The 18,897-nt window shown below is 40.4% G+C and overlaps 1 protein-coding gene across 1 annotated transcript in view; it reads right to left on the bottom strand.

Moving 5' to 3' along the window:
* The window catches only part of LOC144604487 (bactericidal permeability-increasing protein-like), a 71,897-nt gene that overhangs the window by 19,574 nt on the left and 33,426 nt on the right, over positions 1–18,897 (bottom strand). Inside the window, exons 2-7 of the mRNA XM_078418964.1 lie at positions 15,766–15,904; positions 13,573–13,687; positions 10,836–10,964; positions 8,779–8,934; positions 3,647–3,710; positions 556–619 (exon numbers count right to left, since the gene is read on the bottom strand). Coding sequence (XP_078275090.1) covers positions 556–619; positions 3,647–3,710; positions 8,779–8,934; positions 10,836–10,964; positions 13,573–13,687; positions 15,766–15,877 — 640 coding nt within the window. The 5' untranslated portion in view covers positions 15,878–15,904. The remainder of the gene's footprint in view (positions 1–555; positions 620–3,646; positions 3,711–8,778; positions 8,935–10,835; positions 10,965–13,572; positions 13,688–15,765; positions 15,905–18,897) is intronic.

Consider the following 18,897-nt stretch of genomic DNA (forward strand, 5'->3'; position numbering starts at 1 on the left):
GAATGATGGTATTGATATAGTCTCATCAGGAGACTGTGCTCAGAATCACTGGTCAATCCAGGTTACATTATCAGGGGCAGGGCTGAGACCATCATGACAACACAATGCATCCAATACCTTTCTTATTTTCCACCTCCCACTTATTGCTCAACCTCTTCTGATTTATTCAGAACTTACATTCTGTTTTCCTTTTCCCTCTATCAGAATCACAGATAGGATGCAATCTTTGTATGTCCCTCTTTTCCCACTGCTGTGAGAACGAAATACAGTCTGCTCTTTTTGAAGGAGAGTGTGAGCTTATTATCCAACGGCGGATTCTCAAAGTATTTCTAATTCTAGCCTGAAATAAGCCCAATACAATCTAAAATGACCTTAAAAATGACTGATGGAATTCTCCTCGCACATCTATTGGATATGTGTTTCGATTATCATCAATATATCCATATAAGTCCACAGACTAATCACACATTGGGTTTAAGTTTATTATTGTCATGTGTACAGTAAGACATGCCCATTATTGTTTACAAACCGCAGCTATTAATCATTTCATCATACCTGGCACTGTCTGGAGAAACGGATATATCTTTTCATTGAGAATTTTCTTCAATTCAAAACAGATCTGTAAAAGTGAAGAAAATTAGTAGTATGGATTAAATCAGTGTCATTAAACTGTTTGATTATTTTTATTACTGTATATTGCTGTACTTTTTCTGCTTATAATGTTGAAATTTAGTCAAAATACTAATCAAGAATCTCCACCTTAAAAATATACTTTGACGGCCTCACAGTCTTCTGGGGCAATGAGTTCCACAGATTCACCACCCTCCGACTAAAGAAATTCCTCCTCATCTCCTTTCCAAAGGTCCATCCTTTTATTCTGAGTCTATGGCTTCTGATCCTAGATTTTCCCACTAGTGGAAACATCTCTCCACATCCATTCTATCCGGGCCGTTCACGATTCGGTAAGTTACAATGAGGTCCCCCTTCATCCTTCTAAACCCCAGTGAGTTCCATCTTCAAAACAATCTCTGGGATATTGTCTGGCTCAGTAGCCTTTGCTGTATCCAGTGCTCTTAACTGTTTCTTGATATCACATGGAAACCAGAATATTTTACATTCACTGCTTACTCTGCTTGCACATCTTTGAAGAAGTCCAATACATGTTTAAACATGATCTCACTTTGCTCACTCCTGGAGAGTACCCGACATAGCCCATACCTCACGCTCATTTTTATGGCTGCACTTACTTTTCCAATTCCCATTGTTTAAATTGAGATTCAGATCATCTGATGAGTAACAGAGTGTGCCACAAAATGCAAACTACATCTCAGTCAGCTGATCCTGAGACCCGACTGCACAAGCTTTCCAACAGTTTAGATTTTCATTGACCTTATCATATGTTTCTTAATGCCTCTTATAATCAGAGACATTTAGAAAATAGTTGAAATGGATTCATATTATAAACAGAATATTATGTTTATTTACAAACATTTACTTAGGCACAAATTTAAATAATATTGTATTAAAACAAAGTAAAATAACATATCTGGGGCATTCTGGAAGGTTACAACTAATATATCCACAAAGATAGACAATAGACAATGACAATAGACAATAGGTGCAGGAGTAGGCCATTCAGCCCTTCGAGCCAGCACCGCCATTCAATGCGATCATGGCTGATCACTCTCAATCAGTACCCCGTTCCTGCCTTCTCCCCATACCCCCTCACTCCGCTATCCTTAAGAGCTCTATCCAGCTCTCTCTTGAAAGCATCCAACGAACTGGCCTCCACTGCCTTCTGAGGCAGAGAATTCCACACCTTCACCACTCTCTGACTGAAAAAGTTCTTCCTCATCTCCGTTCTAAATGGCCTACCCCTTATTCTTAAACTGTGGCCCCTTGTTCTGGACTCCCCCAACATTGGGAACATGTTTCCTGCCTCTAATGTGTCCAATCCCCTAATTATCTTATGTTTCATTAAGATCCCCCCTCATCCTTCTAAATTCCAGTGTATACAAGCCTAATTGCTCCAGCCTTTCAACATACGACAGTCCCGCCATTCCGGGAATTAACCTAGTGAACCTACGCTGCACGCCCTCAATAGCAAGAATATCCTTCCTCAAATTTGGAGACCAAAACTGCACACAGTACTCCAGGTGCGGTCTCACCAGGGCCCGGTACAACTGTAGAAGGACCTCTTTGCTCCTATACTCAACTCCTCTTGTTATGAAGGCCAACATTCCATTGGCTTTCTTCACTGCCTGCTGTACCTGCATGCTTCCTTTCGGTGACTGATGCACTAGGCCACCCAGATCTCGTTGAACATCTCTTCCTAACTTGACACCATTCAGATAATAATCTGCCTTTCTATTCTTACTTCCAAAGTGGATAACCTCACACTTATCTACATTAAACTGCATCTGCCATGTATCCGCCCACTCACACAACGTGTCCAAGTCACCCTGCAGCCTTATTGCATCTTCCTCACAATTCACACTACCCCCCAGCTTAGTATCATCTGCAAATTTGCTAATGGTACTTTTAATCCCTTCATCTAAGTCATTAATATATATCGTAAATAGCTGGGGTCCCAGCACCGAACCTTGCGGTACCCCACTGGTCACTGCCTGCCATTCCGAAAGGGACCCATTTATCCCCACTCTTTGCTTTCTGTCTGTCAACCAATTTTCTATCCATGTCAGTACCCTACCCCCAATACCATGTGCTCTAATTTTGCCCACTAATCTCCTATGTGGGACCTTGTCGAAGGCTTTCTGAAAGTCGAGGTACACCACATCCACTGACTCTCCCCTGTCAATTTTCCTAGTTACATCCTCAAAAAATTCCAGTAGATTTGTCAAGCATGATTTCCCCTTCGTAAATCCATGCTGACTCGGAATGATCCTGTTACTGCTATCCAAATGCTCAGCAATTTCGTCTTTTATAATTGACTCCAGACTCTTCCCCACCACTGATGTCAGACTAACTGGTCTATAATTACCCGTTTTCTCTCTCCCTCCTTTCTTAAAAAGTGGGATAACATTTGCTATCCTCCAATCCACAGGAACTGATCCTGAATCCATAGAACATTGAAAAATGATCTCCAATGCTTCCACTATTTCTAGAGCCACCTCCTTAAGTACCCTGGGATACAGACCATCAGGCCCTGTGGATTTATCAGCCTTCAGTCCCACCAGTCTACCCAAAACCATTTCCTGCCTAATGTAGATTTCCTTCAGTTCCTCCATCACCCTAGGTTCTCCGGCCCCTAGAACATTTGGGAGATTGTGTGTATCTTCCTCAGTGAAGACAGATCCAAAATAACGGTTTAACTCGTCTGCCATTTCTTTGTTCCCCATAATAAATTCCCCTGCTTCTGTCTTCAAGGGACCCACATTTGCCTTGACTATTTTTTTCCTCTTCACGTACCTAAAAAAACTTTTGCTATCCTCCTTTATATTATTGGCTAGTTTACCCTCGTACCTCATATTTTCTCCCCGTATTGCCTTTTTAGTTACAAAGTGCTGGAATAACTCAACGGATAGCTAAGATAGCTTGTTATTTACGATGGTAGTGTATAATCCTGGATGGATATTTAAAGATTCTTCCCACCCTTATTTGTGTAAAAAAAAGCTTTATATCATACCTTTCCACTTAAGTATTTCCTGATGGAGGGTTCAAACCACCTGATGATCAGGTTGTACAGCCAACTGAACATAAGAAAAGAAGAAAAACACAATAGACATTAACAACCAGAATCTCCAGAACATTTCAGTTAAAAAATAATTAATGATTATAAAGCAATAACTTTGAGGACTTAATTGGATAATTAACTCAGACAACCTGAACACTGATTGATCCCTTGTTGAAAACCTTAGGCCATTTAAATGACCAAAACAATAACAGAAGGAAAGGCTCTTATTTTTGTAAGTCCATTTCATATCTTCTGGAAGGGTCAGAATGTCTTCTAAGCTTTGAAAGTTTTTGAAATTGTGCAATAAACCAGGCCTCCAATTCATGTTCATAAGTTATAGGACCAGAATTTGGCCATTCTGCCCATCAAGTCTACTCCACCATTCTATCATGGCTGATTTATCTTTCGCTCTCAACGCCATTCTCCTGCCCCATAACCCCTAACACCCTTACTAATCAAGAATCTTTCAATCTATGCCTTAAAAATGCCCGATGACGGCCTTCACAGTTGTTTGGGCAATGAATTCCACGGATTCACCACACTCTAACCAAAGAAATTCTTCCTCATCTCCTTTCTAAAGGTACATCCATTTATTCTGAGGCTATGGCCTCTGGTCCTAGAAGCTCCCACTAGTGGAAACATCCTCTCCCCACCCACTCTATCCAGGCATTTCACTATTCGGTAAGTTCAATGAGGCCCCCTTTCATCCTTCCAAACACCAGCGAGTACAGCCCAATGCTGTCAAATGCTCATCATATGTAAACCTATTCATTCTTGGGATCATTCTCGAAAATCTCCTCTGGACCCTCTCCAATTCAAGCACATCCTTCCTCAGATATGGGGCCCAAAATTGCTCACAACATTCCAAATGCGCTCTTACCAGTGCCTTATGAAGCCTCAGCATTACATCCCTGTGTATGATGCAGTATGTTAAAGGGCCAGATGTTTCGCTGCAATGGCGATCAAAATGCTTATTTCCATATTGATGCAGGCTGCCTCAGCTGTGGTAATACTACAATAAAGGAGCCTGATATACTTCCTGTATGTTACTGTCTTGATTGGGTAGTTGGATGATGCAGAGTATCATGGTCCATATTGGGAAATACTGATGTTGCTCAGGTTCAAAACGATAATGGTTTGAATGTACAGACATTTGTAACAATTCGTTAAAGGCATCTTAAAATATACTGGCCCAGAAGTATTACTGCACAACTTCACAAAAATGCTGCTGTGCTGTTGTAAATGGCTTAAACCAGAGTAAGGCAGTATTATGGAGACACAAGAAACTGCAAATCGTAGAATTTTGAGCAAAACACAAAGTGTTGGAAATATTCAGTGGGTCAGGCAGCGTCTAGAGGGAATGGATGGACAATGTTTCGGGCCAGGATCCTTCTTTAGACTGAAGATGCTTCCTGGTCTGCTGAATTTCTCCAGCACTTTGTGTTTTTTTAAAAACAATGTCATGCCCATTTCTGGGTTCTTTAATGCCTGTTTAAAAAATCGACCTTTCCCATTTTGACAGGATCTTTTTTCTAACATAGAACTTCTCCAAATTAGGTCAGCAGTAGTGCATAGCACAAAGTAGTTCAACCCCAGTGTGATTTAAAAAAAAACTTTAATAGCCTGTAAAAGAATAGTTCTTATTTGCATACAGCTCAACCAGCTCCACTTCCCCTGAAACCATGCTATTTAAAAGGGCACCAGTCAGATTTTGTTTTTTTGTTCTCTCTGATCTCCTGCCCCTCCAGATACAGGCTCCACACATTGCCTTGACTGCTTTGTTCATAAAAGCCAAGATCACAGAGATTCTCAGCAATCAACCTCAGGATCATTACGAGCTTCCTCTGTTGATTTCTGCCACATTTCACAGCTTGCTGCTCTCTGCTTCATTAGGGAGGTCACCCAAACAGCACACACAAGGAGAGGAGGCTGCAACTGATTTTTCTACAGACCACCGATACAAAGGATAACGGGGAAGAATGTTTCCCTCAATTGCAAGTTTTCAACGGTGCAGAAATTCACAGACTGCTCTTGTGCTGCATTATTTACAGAGCCTTGTCAATCGCTGGTCAGAGATGCAAGGCTATGGCATGATGAGGCCACGAGCTCATCAGTATGAACATGCCCCTTCAGGGAATTGTTGTGTGCCAGCCAGCCCATGTCCCACTGATCCTCTGGGAGAACAGTCCCACACTCCTCCCATCAATATGGCATTAGCAGCAATACTCCCTTAAAGTAGAACTAGTGGTTTTTATATTACAGTTTGGATGCTTCAGCGCTGATTGCCAAGGACACAGCTGTTGGCCCCGATGGTGTTTTCTGTGAGAATTTATAATTGATCTAATAACATGCTGACAGTGAACACACTGGATGTTTTTTTTTTACAGGGAAACACATCAACGCAAATTTGAGAACCTTTCAAATGAAGTTCAAAATATTTATGGGACTTTTAAAATCAACAATAATCCAAAATATTGCAGATGCTGAAAATAATCAAAAGGCCCAGCAAAAACCATTGGAGAGAAAAACAGAATCAATGTATCTGGTTGACGGTACGGTACTTAAGTAGATATTTTAAGTGCCAGGAGAGAAATAAAGCTGTGCTAATGCAGTTAAAATGTAGTAAAGCATGTTCAATGCCAAAGACCAGATCCATCAGGTTGTTGAAAGCACTCAAGGGGCAGAATGTTCATACCCAGTTCATCAGCGTGGGGCTGGTGTACTCCAGGTGAAAGTATCCTGCACGGCAGGATTCGGTTTCCATGGATGCCATCTGCCTTGCTGATCGATTCGAGCATCTTCTATTTTTTAGACTTCTATGTGGCCCAGCTTAATGGCTAAAATAAAAATCTAGCATTGATCCAGTATTGAATTGCAAACAGTTGTAGACCAAAGAGTGCTCCTTAAAAATGCAATTTCAAGGAGATCCAAGCTCAAGGCAATCTTCAGACATTACTGAGAATGTTTCTTCGTTCAGAAACATGCACTTGAAATCATAAAAGGCCTTCTGGTGCCTCGGTGACATAAAACATTGAACAGTACAGCACAGGAACAGGCCTTTTGGGCCACAATGTCTATGCCGATCATGATTCCAAGTTAAATCAATCTCATCTGCCTGCACATGATCTATATCCTTCCATATCCATGTGCCTATCTAAAAGCCTCTCAAGTACCACTATTGTATCTGCATCCACCACCACACCTCGAAGTGCACTCATCACTTTCTGGATAAAAAAGAACTTGTCCCACACGACTCATTTTACTTTTGCTCCTCTCACTTTAAACCTATGTTCTCTAGTCCTTGACATGTCCACTCTGTGATAAAGGTTCTGACTGTTAAAAGATTTCAACATTGCAGCACTAGTCTGGGAATGCTGTTGATGTGAAATGGTGGACAGCGATGGAAGATGAATATATAAGGAGGGGAAAGGAGCAGGGTATCTGGGAGAAGGGTTGGTGAGAGACTGAAAGCCTGCACAAGATAGCCTAGCTGTTGGCAGTATAGGAGCAAAGAGGTCCTTCTGCAGTTGTACAGGGCCCTAGTGAGACCGCACCTGGAGTACTGTGTGCAGTTTTGCTCTCCAAATTTGAGGAAGGATATTCTTGCTATTGAGGGCATGCAGCGTAGGTTTCCTAAGTTAATTCCCGGAATGGCGGGACTATCATATGTTGAAAGACTGGAGCGACTAGGCTTGTATACACTGGAATTTAGAAGGATGAGAGGAGATCTTTTCGAAACGTATAAGATTATTAAGGGGTTGGACACGTTAGAGGCAGGAAACATGTTCCCAATGTTGGGGGAGTCCAGACAAGGGGCCACAGTTTAAGAATAAGGGGTAGGCCATTTAGAACTCAGATGAGGAAAAACATTTTCAGTCAGAGAGTTGTGAATCTGGAATTCTCTGCCTCAGAAGGCAGTGGAGGCCAATTCTCTGAATGCATTCAAGATAGGGCTAGATAGAGCTCTTAAGGATAGCGGAGTCAGGGGGTATGGGGAGAAGGCAGGAACGGGGTACGGATTGAGAATGATCAGCCATGATCACATTGAATGGCGGTGCTGGCTCGAAGGGCCGAATGGCCTCCTCCTGCACCTATTGTCTATTGTGCAGCAGCAAACAGAAACAGAAAATATGTGTACTAACATGGGAGGCACGGGAAAGAAAGCAGGTGTATTCATTGAAATTGTAGAATCCAATATTCATTCTGTTGGGTTGTAAGCTACCCAAGAGGAACAGCACTTCAGTGCTGTTCCTCCAGTTTGTGTGTGGCCTCACTCTGGCAATGGAGGAGGTCATGGACAGAAACATTTGTATGGGAATGGGAAGGTGTGTTAAAATGGTTAGCAACTGAACGATCAGCAGGCCATGTTGGACTGAGAGCAAGTGTTTGGCAAAATTGATCACTTAGTGTACGCTTGGTATTGACGAAGTGGTAGTGATGGCAAGATATGACGGGTGGTGGGAGAAGGTGGTAACAATGGTGGAGAATGGTGTTTTGGATGCAGAGATTGATAAGGTAAAAGGTGAAGACCAGGATAACCCGTTTCTTGTTCTGTATGGGGGAGGGAATGGGAGTGAGAACAGAACTGCTGGATACAGAGGAGACACTGGTGAAGGCTCCATCCACAGGAGCAGAGGAGAAACCATGTTTATTGAAGAAAGAGGACATCACAGATGTATTAGAGTCGAAAGCCTCATCTTGGGAGCAGGTGCGGTGCAGATGGAGAAAGCATCTGACTATTCTCTCCACAGATGATGCCTGAACTGCTGTTCCTCCAGCATTTTGTGTTTTGCTCAAGGTTCTGCAGATTCTTATGCGTCCAAGGATTCATCTTTACTTGAGGATGGCAACTATTTTCAGTCTTGAAGAAATCCAATACAATAGTTTTTTAAAATTTTTAAGCTCACAGATGAAATAATTAAAGCACCTATTGTAACCCTATGTACATTTCTGAATCTCAGCAAACTTAGGCTGAATAACTGGCCATTAAATTTGAGACCCCACCATGTGGCTCTGGTAGCTATTTTACCTTTGATTAAGTATGAAGGAAAATACAAAATGAATATGGTGAAGGACATGCTTACGTAGATTTTCCAAAAACGTGTACTTGGAGTTTTGCAATGTAACTTGAGCAATCCATTATAAACATAGTTGGCCTGCCTGCATCATCCTTGCCAAACCTAAGGAAAATGGAGGTGGCAATGCTGTTGATCTGTGCCTTTACTTTGCCATGAGTCCTCCTGTAAAAAACGAGGCTACAGTTAACATGCAGAAGCAAAGAACTTCAGATGCTGGTTAAAACACAACAGGGTACAATATGTTGGAGTAACTCAGCAGGTCAGACAGGATCTCTGGAGAACATGGATAGGTGATGTTTCGGATCGGGACCCTTCTTCAGACTGATCGTAGCAGTGGCGAAGAAAGCTGGAAAAGGGGAGAGGCGGGACAAAACGTGGTAGGTAATAATTCAACATATGCGTTTTGATAGGCAACAATTGGGTTGAAAGCTACCCAAGTAGAATATGAGATGCTGTTCATCCAGTTTGCATATGGCCTCACTCTGGCAATGGAGGAGGCCCAGGTCAGAAAAGTTAGTGTGAGAATGGGAAGGGGAGTTAAAATAGTTAGCAACTGGGAGATCTAGTAAGCCTTGGTGGACCGCGTGTAAATATTCAGCAAAATGGTTGCTGAGACAACGCTTAGTCTCGCCAATGTAAATCTGGCTATCCGGGAACACCGGATGAGTAGATGAGGTTAGAGTAGGTGCACTTGAACCTCTGTCTCACCTGGAAGGACTGCTGGGAGGGAGGAGCGGTAGGGACAAGTGCTAGATCTCTTGCGGTTGCTGGGGAAAGTACCTGGGGAAGGGTTGGTTTTGGTGCAAAGGGATGAGTGAACCAAGGAGTTGTGGAGGGAGCGCTCTGTGGAATGTGGAAAGGGATGGAGATCAGAGGATGTGACTAGTGGTGGGATCATGTTGAAGATGATGGAAATGTCGGAGTATAATGTGATGGATGTGGAGGTTGGTGGGGTGAAAGGTGAGGACCAGGCAAGCTCTATCCTTGTTCTGTCCACCAGGAGCAGGAGCAAGAATAGAACTTCAGGATACAAAGGAGACCTGGGTGACAGATCTATCTTTGACGGAAGGGAGGAAATCACATTTCCTGTAGAAAGAGGACACCTCAGATGGATGGAAAGTATCATCTATTGGGCGGAGGTGGAGGAATTTGCGCTTTGCAAGAGGGAGGGTAGGAAGAAGTGTAGTCCAGATAACTGGTAGTCAGTAGGTTTGTAATAGACGTCAGTCCAGAAAACTGAATCCCTCACCCGTGTCTCCTTTGTGTGCTGTTGCTCTGCTCCTCCAGATGGAATAAGGAGTTTCCAGCATCTCATATTCTGCCTGGGTAGCTTACAACCCCATGGTATGGACATTGAATTCATCTGACTTCAAAATCCGCACCTCTTCAAACATGCCTCCACACATCCTTTTCCTATCTCTAGCCTTTGTTCTAACCATCTGCCGATCAACCACCCCCCCTCCCTCACCTATGTCGACCTATTACCTGTCACGCTTTGTCCTGCCTCTCCCCTTTTCCAGCTTTCTTCTTCCACCCTACAATCAATCTGAAGACGGGTCCCGACCATGAATGTCAGCTATCCATGTTCTCCAGAGACGCTGCTTGACCTGCTGAGTTTCTCCAGCACCTGGTGTCCTGCTACAGTTATAACCACCAAATATTAATTGATTCTGGAAGGCTCAACTTGAAATGTTAATTCTTGCAGGTTAACAGGCTAAGAAATAAATCAATTACTCTGATAGATAACCCATTAAATTGTGCTTGCAGAAAGCTGGTAATATGGTGACATTTATGCTCTTGTACTCTGAACTTTAAAGACAAAGCTGTAAAATGGTAACAGCTCCTTTGGCATTTAATTGTATTTGTGCTCATACAGTTTCATCATTTAGTTCTAGATCATGTATGTCTGTGAAGGATAGTTCGTTCAAAATTCCTTCTTACATACAGGTCATGAAAATGGGTGGTGCAAATCTCCAAAGTTTTAAGTGTGAGTCACGTAAGGTTACATTAAATTATTCAATCGTGACTGTTGGAAACTTTTTTCTGAGGTAAAGATTACTTACAGAATCTTTGATTTGATGTACCAGTTGCCACTCATCTCAATGTAACCAAGAGAAAAAGCAACTTTCAATCCCACATTGGAGACCAGGTTAACACTTGTGTCTGGAAAGTTCACTTTACTTATGGCAATGCTGAAACATAAAAAAAAATATTTATTTATAATTTGAACAATGTGCATGTAGCTTCCCTCAATTTACAAACCAATATTTTTGTTTTGCTGGTTAATATGATCCTTTCTCCACTGTCACTAATGCTGTTTACCTTTATCAACCTGTGCAAAACTGAACTGAGTTTCAGCAACACCAGGGTCACAGTTTAAGAATATGAAGTAGGCCATTTAAGACTGAGGTGAGGAAAAACATTTTCACCCAGAGAGTTGTGAATCTGTGGAATTCTCTGTCATAGTAGGCAGTGGAGGCCAATTGACTGGATGTTTTCAAGAGAGAGTTAGATTTAGTTCTTAGGGCTAAGGGAATCAAGGGATATGGGGAAATAGCCGGAACAGGATATGATTTTTGATGATCAGCCATGATCATATTGAATGGTGGTGCTGGCTCGAAGGGCCGAATGGCCTACTCCTGCACCTATTTTCTATGTTACCTGGAATTTAGCAAGCAGATACAAAATGGGGGGGAGGGGGGTGATTAGCTGATGGGTACAGAAATCCTAGAAATGTAAAGGCGACAAAAGGTTGACAAAGGGGAACACAATAAGACAAAAAGGATCAAGGAAATATTTTGTTCAAATTTTCTCTTTCAGGTGAAATGAATCTAAGAAATTTTTCCAAGTAATTTATGAGTTTATGAGCTAATTCAATAGCCTTTATAAATAATATTGCACACTATCCATTCATAAATATATGATATCTAAGAGTTTTCAATTCATTGTATCTCTAATAAAACAGTAATAAATTACAGTATGGCGTGCAATTTGCACATTCAAATGTGAAGTGTGGAATGTTGGTGGGAAGAATGAAGAATCCAAAGGTGACGGAAAAGCTGAAGAAACTGGGAATGACAGCAGAATTCATGTAAGGCTGGTTAAAGGGGCCACTGAGAAAGCTAACAGTACTGTACATCTCCTGGAGAGATAGACGACATTTTGGGGTACTGTGAACTGTATGTGCTTTGAATGCTTTGGAGAAAGACGAGAAAGGATTTACTAAGTTAAAAGAAGAGCATGGAGATTATTTCCACTGGAAAGAAAGAACAGGTGTGATTCACTGCTGGGGAGGCACCAGGTAGCTGTAGATGTCCATATTGGGGAGATCAGATTGGGGGATTAAACTATCATTAATAATCCATAATAATAATTGTGGATTTTTTTTTCTCAGGAAGTGTTTAGAAAGTGGAAAATATGAGTATAAAGAATATTTGAGGCAAACAGATGCATTTAAGAGGAAGCTAGATAAGTGTGCTTAGATTTTGTGAGAAATCTGTACATCCAGATTTTTTTTGAAACAAACAAACTGTTAAACATGCCACTTTCTGCACTTTGATATTACCTTACAATTTACAGGTGGCACAAAAGTAAGGAAGATGACAATGAATAATTTCACACATTTGTCGAGTTCCAACATCCTTCAAATCATAAACCAACGGTGCAGGGCTGAAAACTGCCAATTTAAGTGACCCCTTAATTTAGGGAGAGCATAGCCAGGGGACGGAATGAACTAGTAAGTTTTAGAAAATATTTATAAAAAATAATTCTGAGGTGGTAGAAAGATCGTTTTTCTAAAGAGAAGGAGAAAAATAATACATTTGTAACATCCGAACATTTCCAGTCATTTAGGCTGGAGGACGCTAAAGTTATGATGCAAGTCACTTCTGGGTACAGATTGCGCTCACCCATTAAATTCACATTCTCTGACAAGGGTAACCCTGAAGAACTCTATGAAGTCATTTTGCAAGTTTATGTGCAAGCTGTGCAGGAACTTGGAAGATTGTGTGGTGTTAAAGCATCCAGGATTTGGAGCCTTGTCTTCAATCTCTACCCACAACCAAAATGAGAAGTCCCTGTGGTTTGTCAGAAGTAATTATTCACTATTCATACCTGCTAAAGACCCCAGGAGAAGCATCAACAATACTGAAGAAAATGGTGCAAGAATTGTTAATCTTTGATCTATATGGCGTTTGGGTTAAACAATATTTTTTGTACACATGTTAAGATACCAAGGTTTCAACAGTGCAAAATATTTACAAATCTATTCCTGCTAGAAGTAATTTGCACTTCTTGCTCTGATGGTACTGTTGGTAATCGGATTATAACAGATTATTTGGATGGAGCTGTGAGGGAGAGGGTGATGTGGGGGGGGGGGGATGAACAAAGGAGGACCAGGTGCGAGATACTTTGTAACTTTGTCAGCGCCCTTTATGTGACGACTATTTGCATATCCTGGGTATGCAAGCAAAGATCTTCACTGTGACTTGTCACATGTGACAATAAAATATTCAATTACATTACATTTCTATTCAATTCAATTCAATGCAATTCAATTTAATGAAGCAATTTCTTGTGGAGGAAGAAAGAAAGGCAAGAATTCTGCCTTCAAAGGTGGAAAAGGAACAAGTGCCTCTCCCCATCAGAATTTATTATTGCATGCGAGGAAAATGTTATTTGATCTCTGGCGATGCCTTGTGCTACACCATTATATTTATTGAAGGTAGGGAGAATAATATTGGATAGGAATGCATGAATTTTCCTTAAACAAACAATGTGAAGGGAACATAAAGAACATACCTGCTTATGTTATACTGAAGTTCTTGTAAAACTTTGCTCTTCTTATTACCTGATATATCTGGAATTTTCACATCTAACAATCTGTTTCGTAAAACAGATATCACAATTTTGCAACCTGAAAACAAATTGGTCATTTTATTCATAGATTTGAGAATGATGAAATAGGTTTTAAGCTTGATCAACTGTGATTATCAAAATGTGTTCAAAGGTTTTTATTTGTTTTCAAGCATTTTTCAACCTTGATGTAATTAACAGTGCACATGTAATAATAACATGGTATAAGGCTCTGATTTAGTGATATTTGCATCTGCTCCAATATAAAGGACCAGAAATCATATTGCCAAAGCAAAATAGTACAGATTCTAGAATAGTGAAATGAAACCAGAAAATGTTGAACATTATTTCCTGAGAAAGGAATAATCAGCATTTCAGGTCAGGGATATGATTTGCCCTAGACTTTGCCTTCAGCTGAGAAGAAAATGCACTCATCAATCATTATACTGACAACTGCCTATACTGTTTTTGAGGTCAATTTAATGGAGACTTGCTGTCACCAGCTGGTAGATCACGTATCACTTCAACAGGAAATCCTTGAGTACGAAAGAAAGGGTGAGATTCCTCAGCTAATCAAGTTCAAGAATCCTCACTGAAATAGATTGTAAACTAGGATAAAATTGAAGCTTTATTGAGTGTGTTTCACTTGTCTAAATAGATCACCAAAATATTGAAGGCCTGTCAACTCTATGACTCCAATGGTCTTATATTGATTTCAGTAAAAGGTTTAATTTGTTATTGAGTTGACTGCAAAATTGCTGTTTAGCATGGTTGATTTATCTCTCCATCTCCATCAGCAATAAATACACACTTCCATTAAAAAAATTGAAATGTGTGATTAATCATAATAAATAGCAGAAGGATTTTAATCTGGGTAAATGAGAGGAGTTTCATTTTAGGAAGTCAACTGCGAGAGAAAGTATACAGTAAATGGAAGCAATGATGTATAGAGTGATCTTTGGTTGAGGTCCATAGATCCCTGAAAGTGGCAACACAAATGGATAGGATGGTTAAGAGGGCATACAGCATGCTTGGCTTCATCAGTTGGGGCATTAGGTATAGAATACAGCAAGTCATGTTGCTGCTGTATCACATTTTAATTAGGCCCCATATGGAGTATTGTTTGCAGGTCTGGTTATCACATACAAGGATGTGGAGGCTTTGGAGAGGATGTAGAAGAGATTCATCAGAATAATGTCCGAATCATAGAGTATTTGCTTTTAAGAGAGGTTGGACAAACTTGGATTGTTTTCTCTGGAGCATTGGAAACTGAGCGGCGACCTGATCGAAGTATATAAAATTACAAGAGGCATCAATTGGGTCGATGGTCAGAGTTTTTCCCAGAATGGAAATGTGACAAATACCAGACAGTATAGGTTTATCGTGAGAGGGGGAAAGTTCACAAGATTTGTGAAACCAATGTTTATACAGAGAGTGCATAGGTGCATGGAACAAGCTGGTTGGGAGGTTGTGGAAACAGATACAATAGCAACATTTAAGAGATATTTAGATAAGCACATGGACAGGTAGGAAATAGAGGGATACAGTCCATGTACAAGCAAATGGGATTAGTTAAATTGACATCATGGTTGGATAAGACCAGGTGGGGTCAAAGGGCCTTTTCCTGTGTTATGTTCTACTTCTATCAGAGAGCAGTGTAATTAACAATCCATAATCTTCTAGTGTTAATTGGGTTAGATTTTAATTTCTGTCAGATGTCAGATTTCATATCCTCGGTACATATATTAGCACTTCGGTTACTAGTTGACTCGAGATTGCTTATGGAAGCTGCATTTTTGTAATGAGAACCAGAATGGCAGAATTTACAGAAAGTGCAATCTAAATATCAAAGTTTAACATTTGTTGCCACCTCCAGGAAAATCACACCTATCATAACTTTGAAAAGTACTTAAGGTATGGAGATACAGATGCTCCTTGATTCAATTTGTTTTTTTTGTTTTTTTTCAGCATTATTTATTCACTAATGGGTGGGTGAGTGAAGACCAAATCTTCATCAAACTTCTATAAAATGGTGGAGTGAAAAATGAAACTTCTATAAAATGGTGGAGGGAAGAAATATTGGACAATCTGTACATCTGCATTTTCTTATTTGGTATTGGACCACCTGTGGCAACCTACCATAGTCAATTCCTTTGGTGGTGATTTTTGCTTTGAATCCAGGATTAGTGGGCCAAACACTTTGTGGGTGGAGAAAAAAGGTGCAGAATAGAAGATGTCCAGCCCACTTCATCGTATTCTCCAAGTCTTGAATCCGTAACTGAGAAATTAAGAACAAACTCTTTTGAGTTTCATTTCTGTAGTAATCAATTCCCTTCTAGCCATATTAAATTCAGACAGTGCATACATTCAGACAAATAAGAATTTTTGACCACTTATTTCTTGGAATAAAAGGACATCTGGTTTCAATTTTCTGATTCCTATTTTTTGAAGTTGACTTGGTGTTACACTAGGGCCCCTTTTTGATCTCTTGGTGGGCATAATTGATCTCAATATCCCATTTTGTAGAAAAGTAGGAAAGTTCAGGTAATATCCTGACTAGAGTTTTCCCTTAGCCATGAGTGCTAAAACAGATGGTATTGCCACTGGCACATGGTTGTGGAAATTGGCTGCGTAATGCCTTCTCTACAGGAGTAACTGGACTTCATTGTCTGTGACTTGGGATGTCCTGAAGTGTGAAAAGTGTTAAATAATTGAACATGTTACTCAAGTTGCCGACATTTATAACTAACCACAGCATTCTGATCTTAAATCCATGAGACAACACAAATATGTGCTGTTGTTTCGCTTGAGAGCATCCAATGCATAATTTGATGCATAATCTAGCACTATAGATTCTAAATGAGTTTTATATTATTTAGTAAAACAATCGCAGCTGTCACTCCTACATAATGTTCAATGTGACTTTTATCAATGTGCATTTAAAGTCAGTGTAACTTTTCTCTGTTTTCAAAGTGCAGTGATCGGAATGGCTGTGAGTGGAAGCTACACATCCTCCTGTCTGGTGGCTGGAAGTCCACTTTCACAACTCATGAAATTTTGTGGGATCAAGTCTGTAAATGTATAGAAGAACTGTTCTTTCTTTGCATTACCAGGTGTCTGAAAGCTTGATAGATGTGTACAAGTCATATTCAAAGTGATGTTCCCAGAGGGTATATTGTTTACTTTAGAGCAGAGAGAATTCCACCCTTAATAAAAAATTAAAAGTAATTAAATAATTGACATCATTTGTGACAATATGCAGGGACAAAGAGAACTGGGTAAAAATAAAATGTGAACATTTTGCAAGTCTCAGAAACAAAAATACAATCTTTGCTTGATGGCTCTCAATGTTGATTTGTTGCAGTACAAGATGCTTGCAAGAGGAGTTGTCATGCTTGACATCCAAAAGGAGCTTTGTATCAGAGTATGCCAAATGGGTTCATTGGTTTGGATAATGTCTAGCTGCCATCTAAGACACTCTATCATCCATGGGAAGTTTGCATCTTACCTTCTTCCTCTGGGGAATATCATTACCATGTTATGCACTGTAATTTTCTTGATAAATCTGTTGAAAGCTTGTCTGCGTACATTTCTTGCATTGGCTTTGTAGGATATAGACATAAAAAAGGGCTAGGTTCACAAGCAGATCCATCAATCTACTATATTTTGATTGCAAGTCAGCCTCAAGTAGATGAAATGCAGTTATATAGCATTCATCTTGTGAAGCAGCTCTTGAAAGTATATTTCATTTGAGCATAAGAAATAGCAGTGGAAGTAAGCCAATTTCTCGCCCTTCAAGCCTGGCAACATCATTCATCAAGATCCTGATCTTCTGCCTCAGTGCTATTTTCCATCACTGATCCCACATCTCTTGATTCCATCAATGGCCAGAAATCTATTGACCTCTGGTTTGAATGAATATAATAACTGAGTTCCTACAGCTGTCCTTGGTGGAGAATACTAAAGTTCACCACCCTCTGATACACCCAGAATGATTTGTTGGGGCCAGTTAATAATGGCAAGTGACAATGACATAGCATACCAAGTAAATAATGTGGTCACACCAACCCGTTTAAAATCCCCTTAAAAGTAAAACATGAATGGGAATGTTTAAGGTTTAAGTGTATTTGCGCATTTACACTCATTATATCAACAGAGTTTAACAGGGAAAAGAGTCTCAAATATTGCATTAAATCTTTTTAATGGAGCTTTTGTGAATTGACTCATTTCTATTTACATGCAGAACTGTAGTGGATGAGTATATTGAATTGTTGATAGAAGGAATCAGTCTTGAATGGACCGCACAAATGTAGGCAGGCCTTAAGCACATACTATCAGGAATGTAATGCTTTTAATTAACCCCTACGGAAATCATTAAAGGTCACATCTTGATTTGTTCTCTTGTAATTGCTCTAGCCTCCAGCTATTTGTATTTTTGTATTTTCTATTTTTAACGTAGTAAATAAAATGGAAGTAATTATATGTTGAATCAAAATGTTGGCATATTCCTTGGAACATAAGGGCGGCACTGTGGCATAGCGGTAGAGCTGCTACCTTTCAGCGCCAGAAACCCGGGTTCGATCTTTACTATGGGTGCTGTCTGTATGGAGTTTCACTGTGACCGCGTGGGTTTTCTTCGGGTGCTCTGGTTTCCTCCCACACCCCAAAGACGTATAGGTTTGTAGGTATCCGTTGTTCTAGATGTGGACTCTTATACATCGGTGAGACCAAACACAGACTGGGCGATCGTTTCGCGGAACACCTTTGTTCAGCCCGCCTGAACCTACCTGATCTCCCAGTTGCTAGACACGTTCTCCTTCCCATTCCAACACAGACCTTTCTGTCCTAGGTCTCCTCCATTGTCAGAGTGAGGCTAAATGCAAAGTGGAGGAACAGCATCTCATATTTCGCTTGGGCAGCTTACAGCCCAGTGGTATGAATATTAATTTCTCTCACTTCAGATTGCCCCGGCATTCCCTCTCTTTCTATCCCTCCCCCACCCGTCACACTAGCTTCTCGTTTTCATCCTACAAACAGCTAACAGTCTGTTTCCTTTATTATCGTTACTTTTTTGCATATCTTTCATTCATAGTTTTTTTAATCTCTCCACATCACCGTCTATATCTCTTGTTTCCCTTATCCCTAACCAGTCTGAAGAAGAGTCTCGACCCGAAATGTCACCCATTCCTTCTCTCCAGAGATGCTGCCTGTTCTGCTGAGTTACTCCAGCTTTTTGTGTCTATCTTAGGTTTGTAGGTTAATTGGATTGGT

This window comes from Rhinoraja longicauda, chromosome 22 (genome assembly GCF_053455715.1).
Source record: "Rhinoraja longicauda isolate Sanriku21f chromosome 22, sRhiLon1.1, whole genome shotgun sequence".
NCBI lineage: Eukaryota > Metazoa > Chordata > Chondrichthyes > Rajiformes > Arhynchobatidae > Rhinoraja > Rhinoraja longicauda.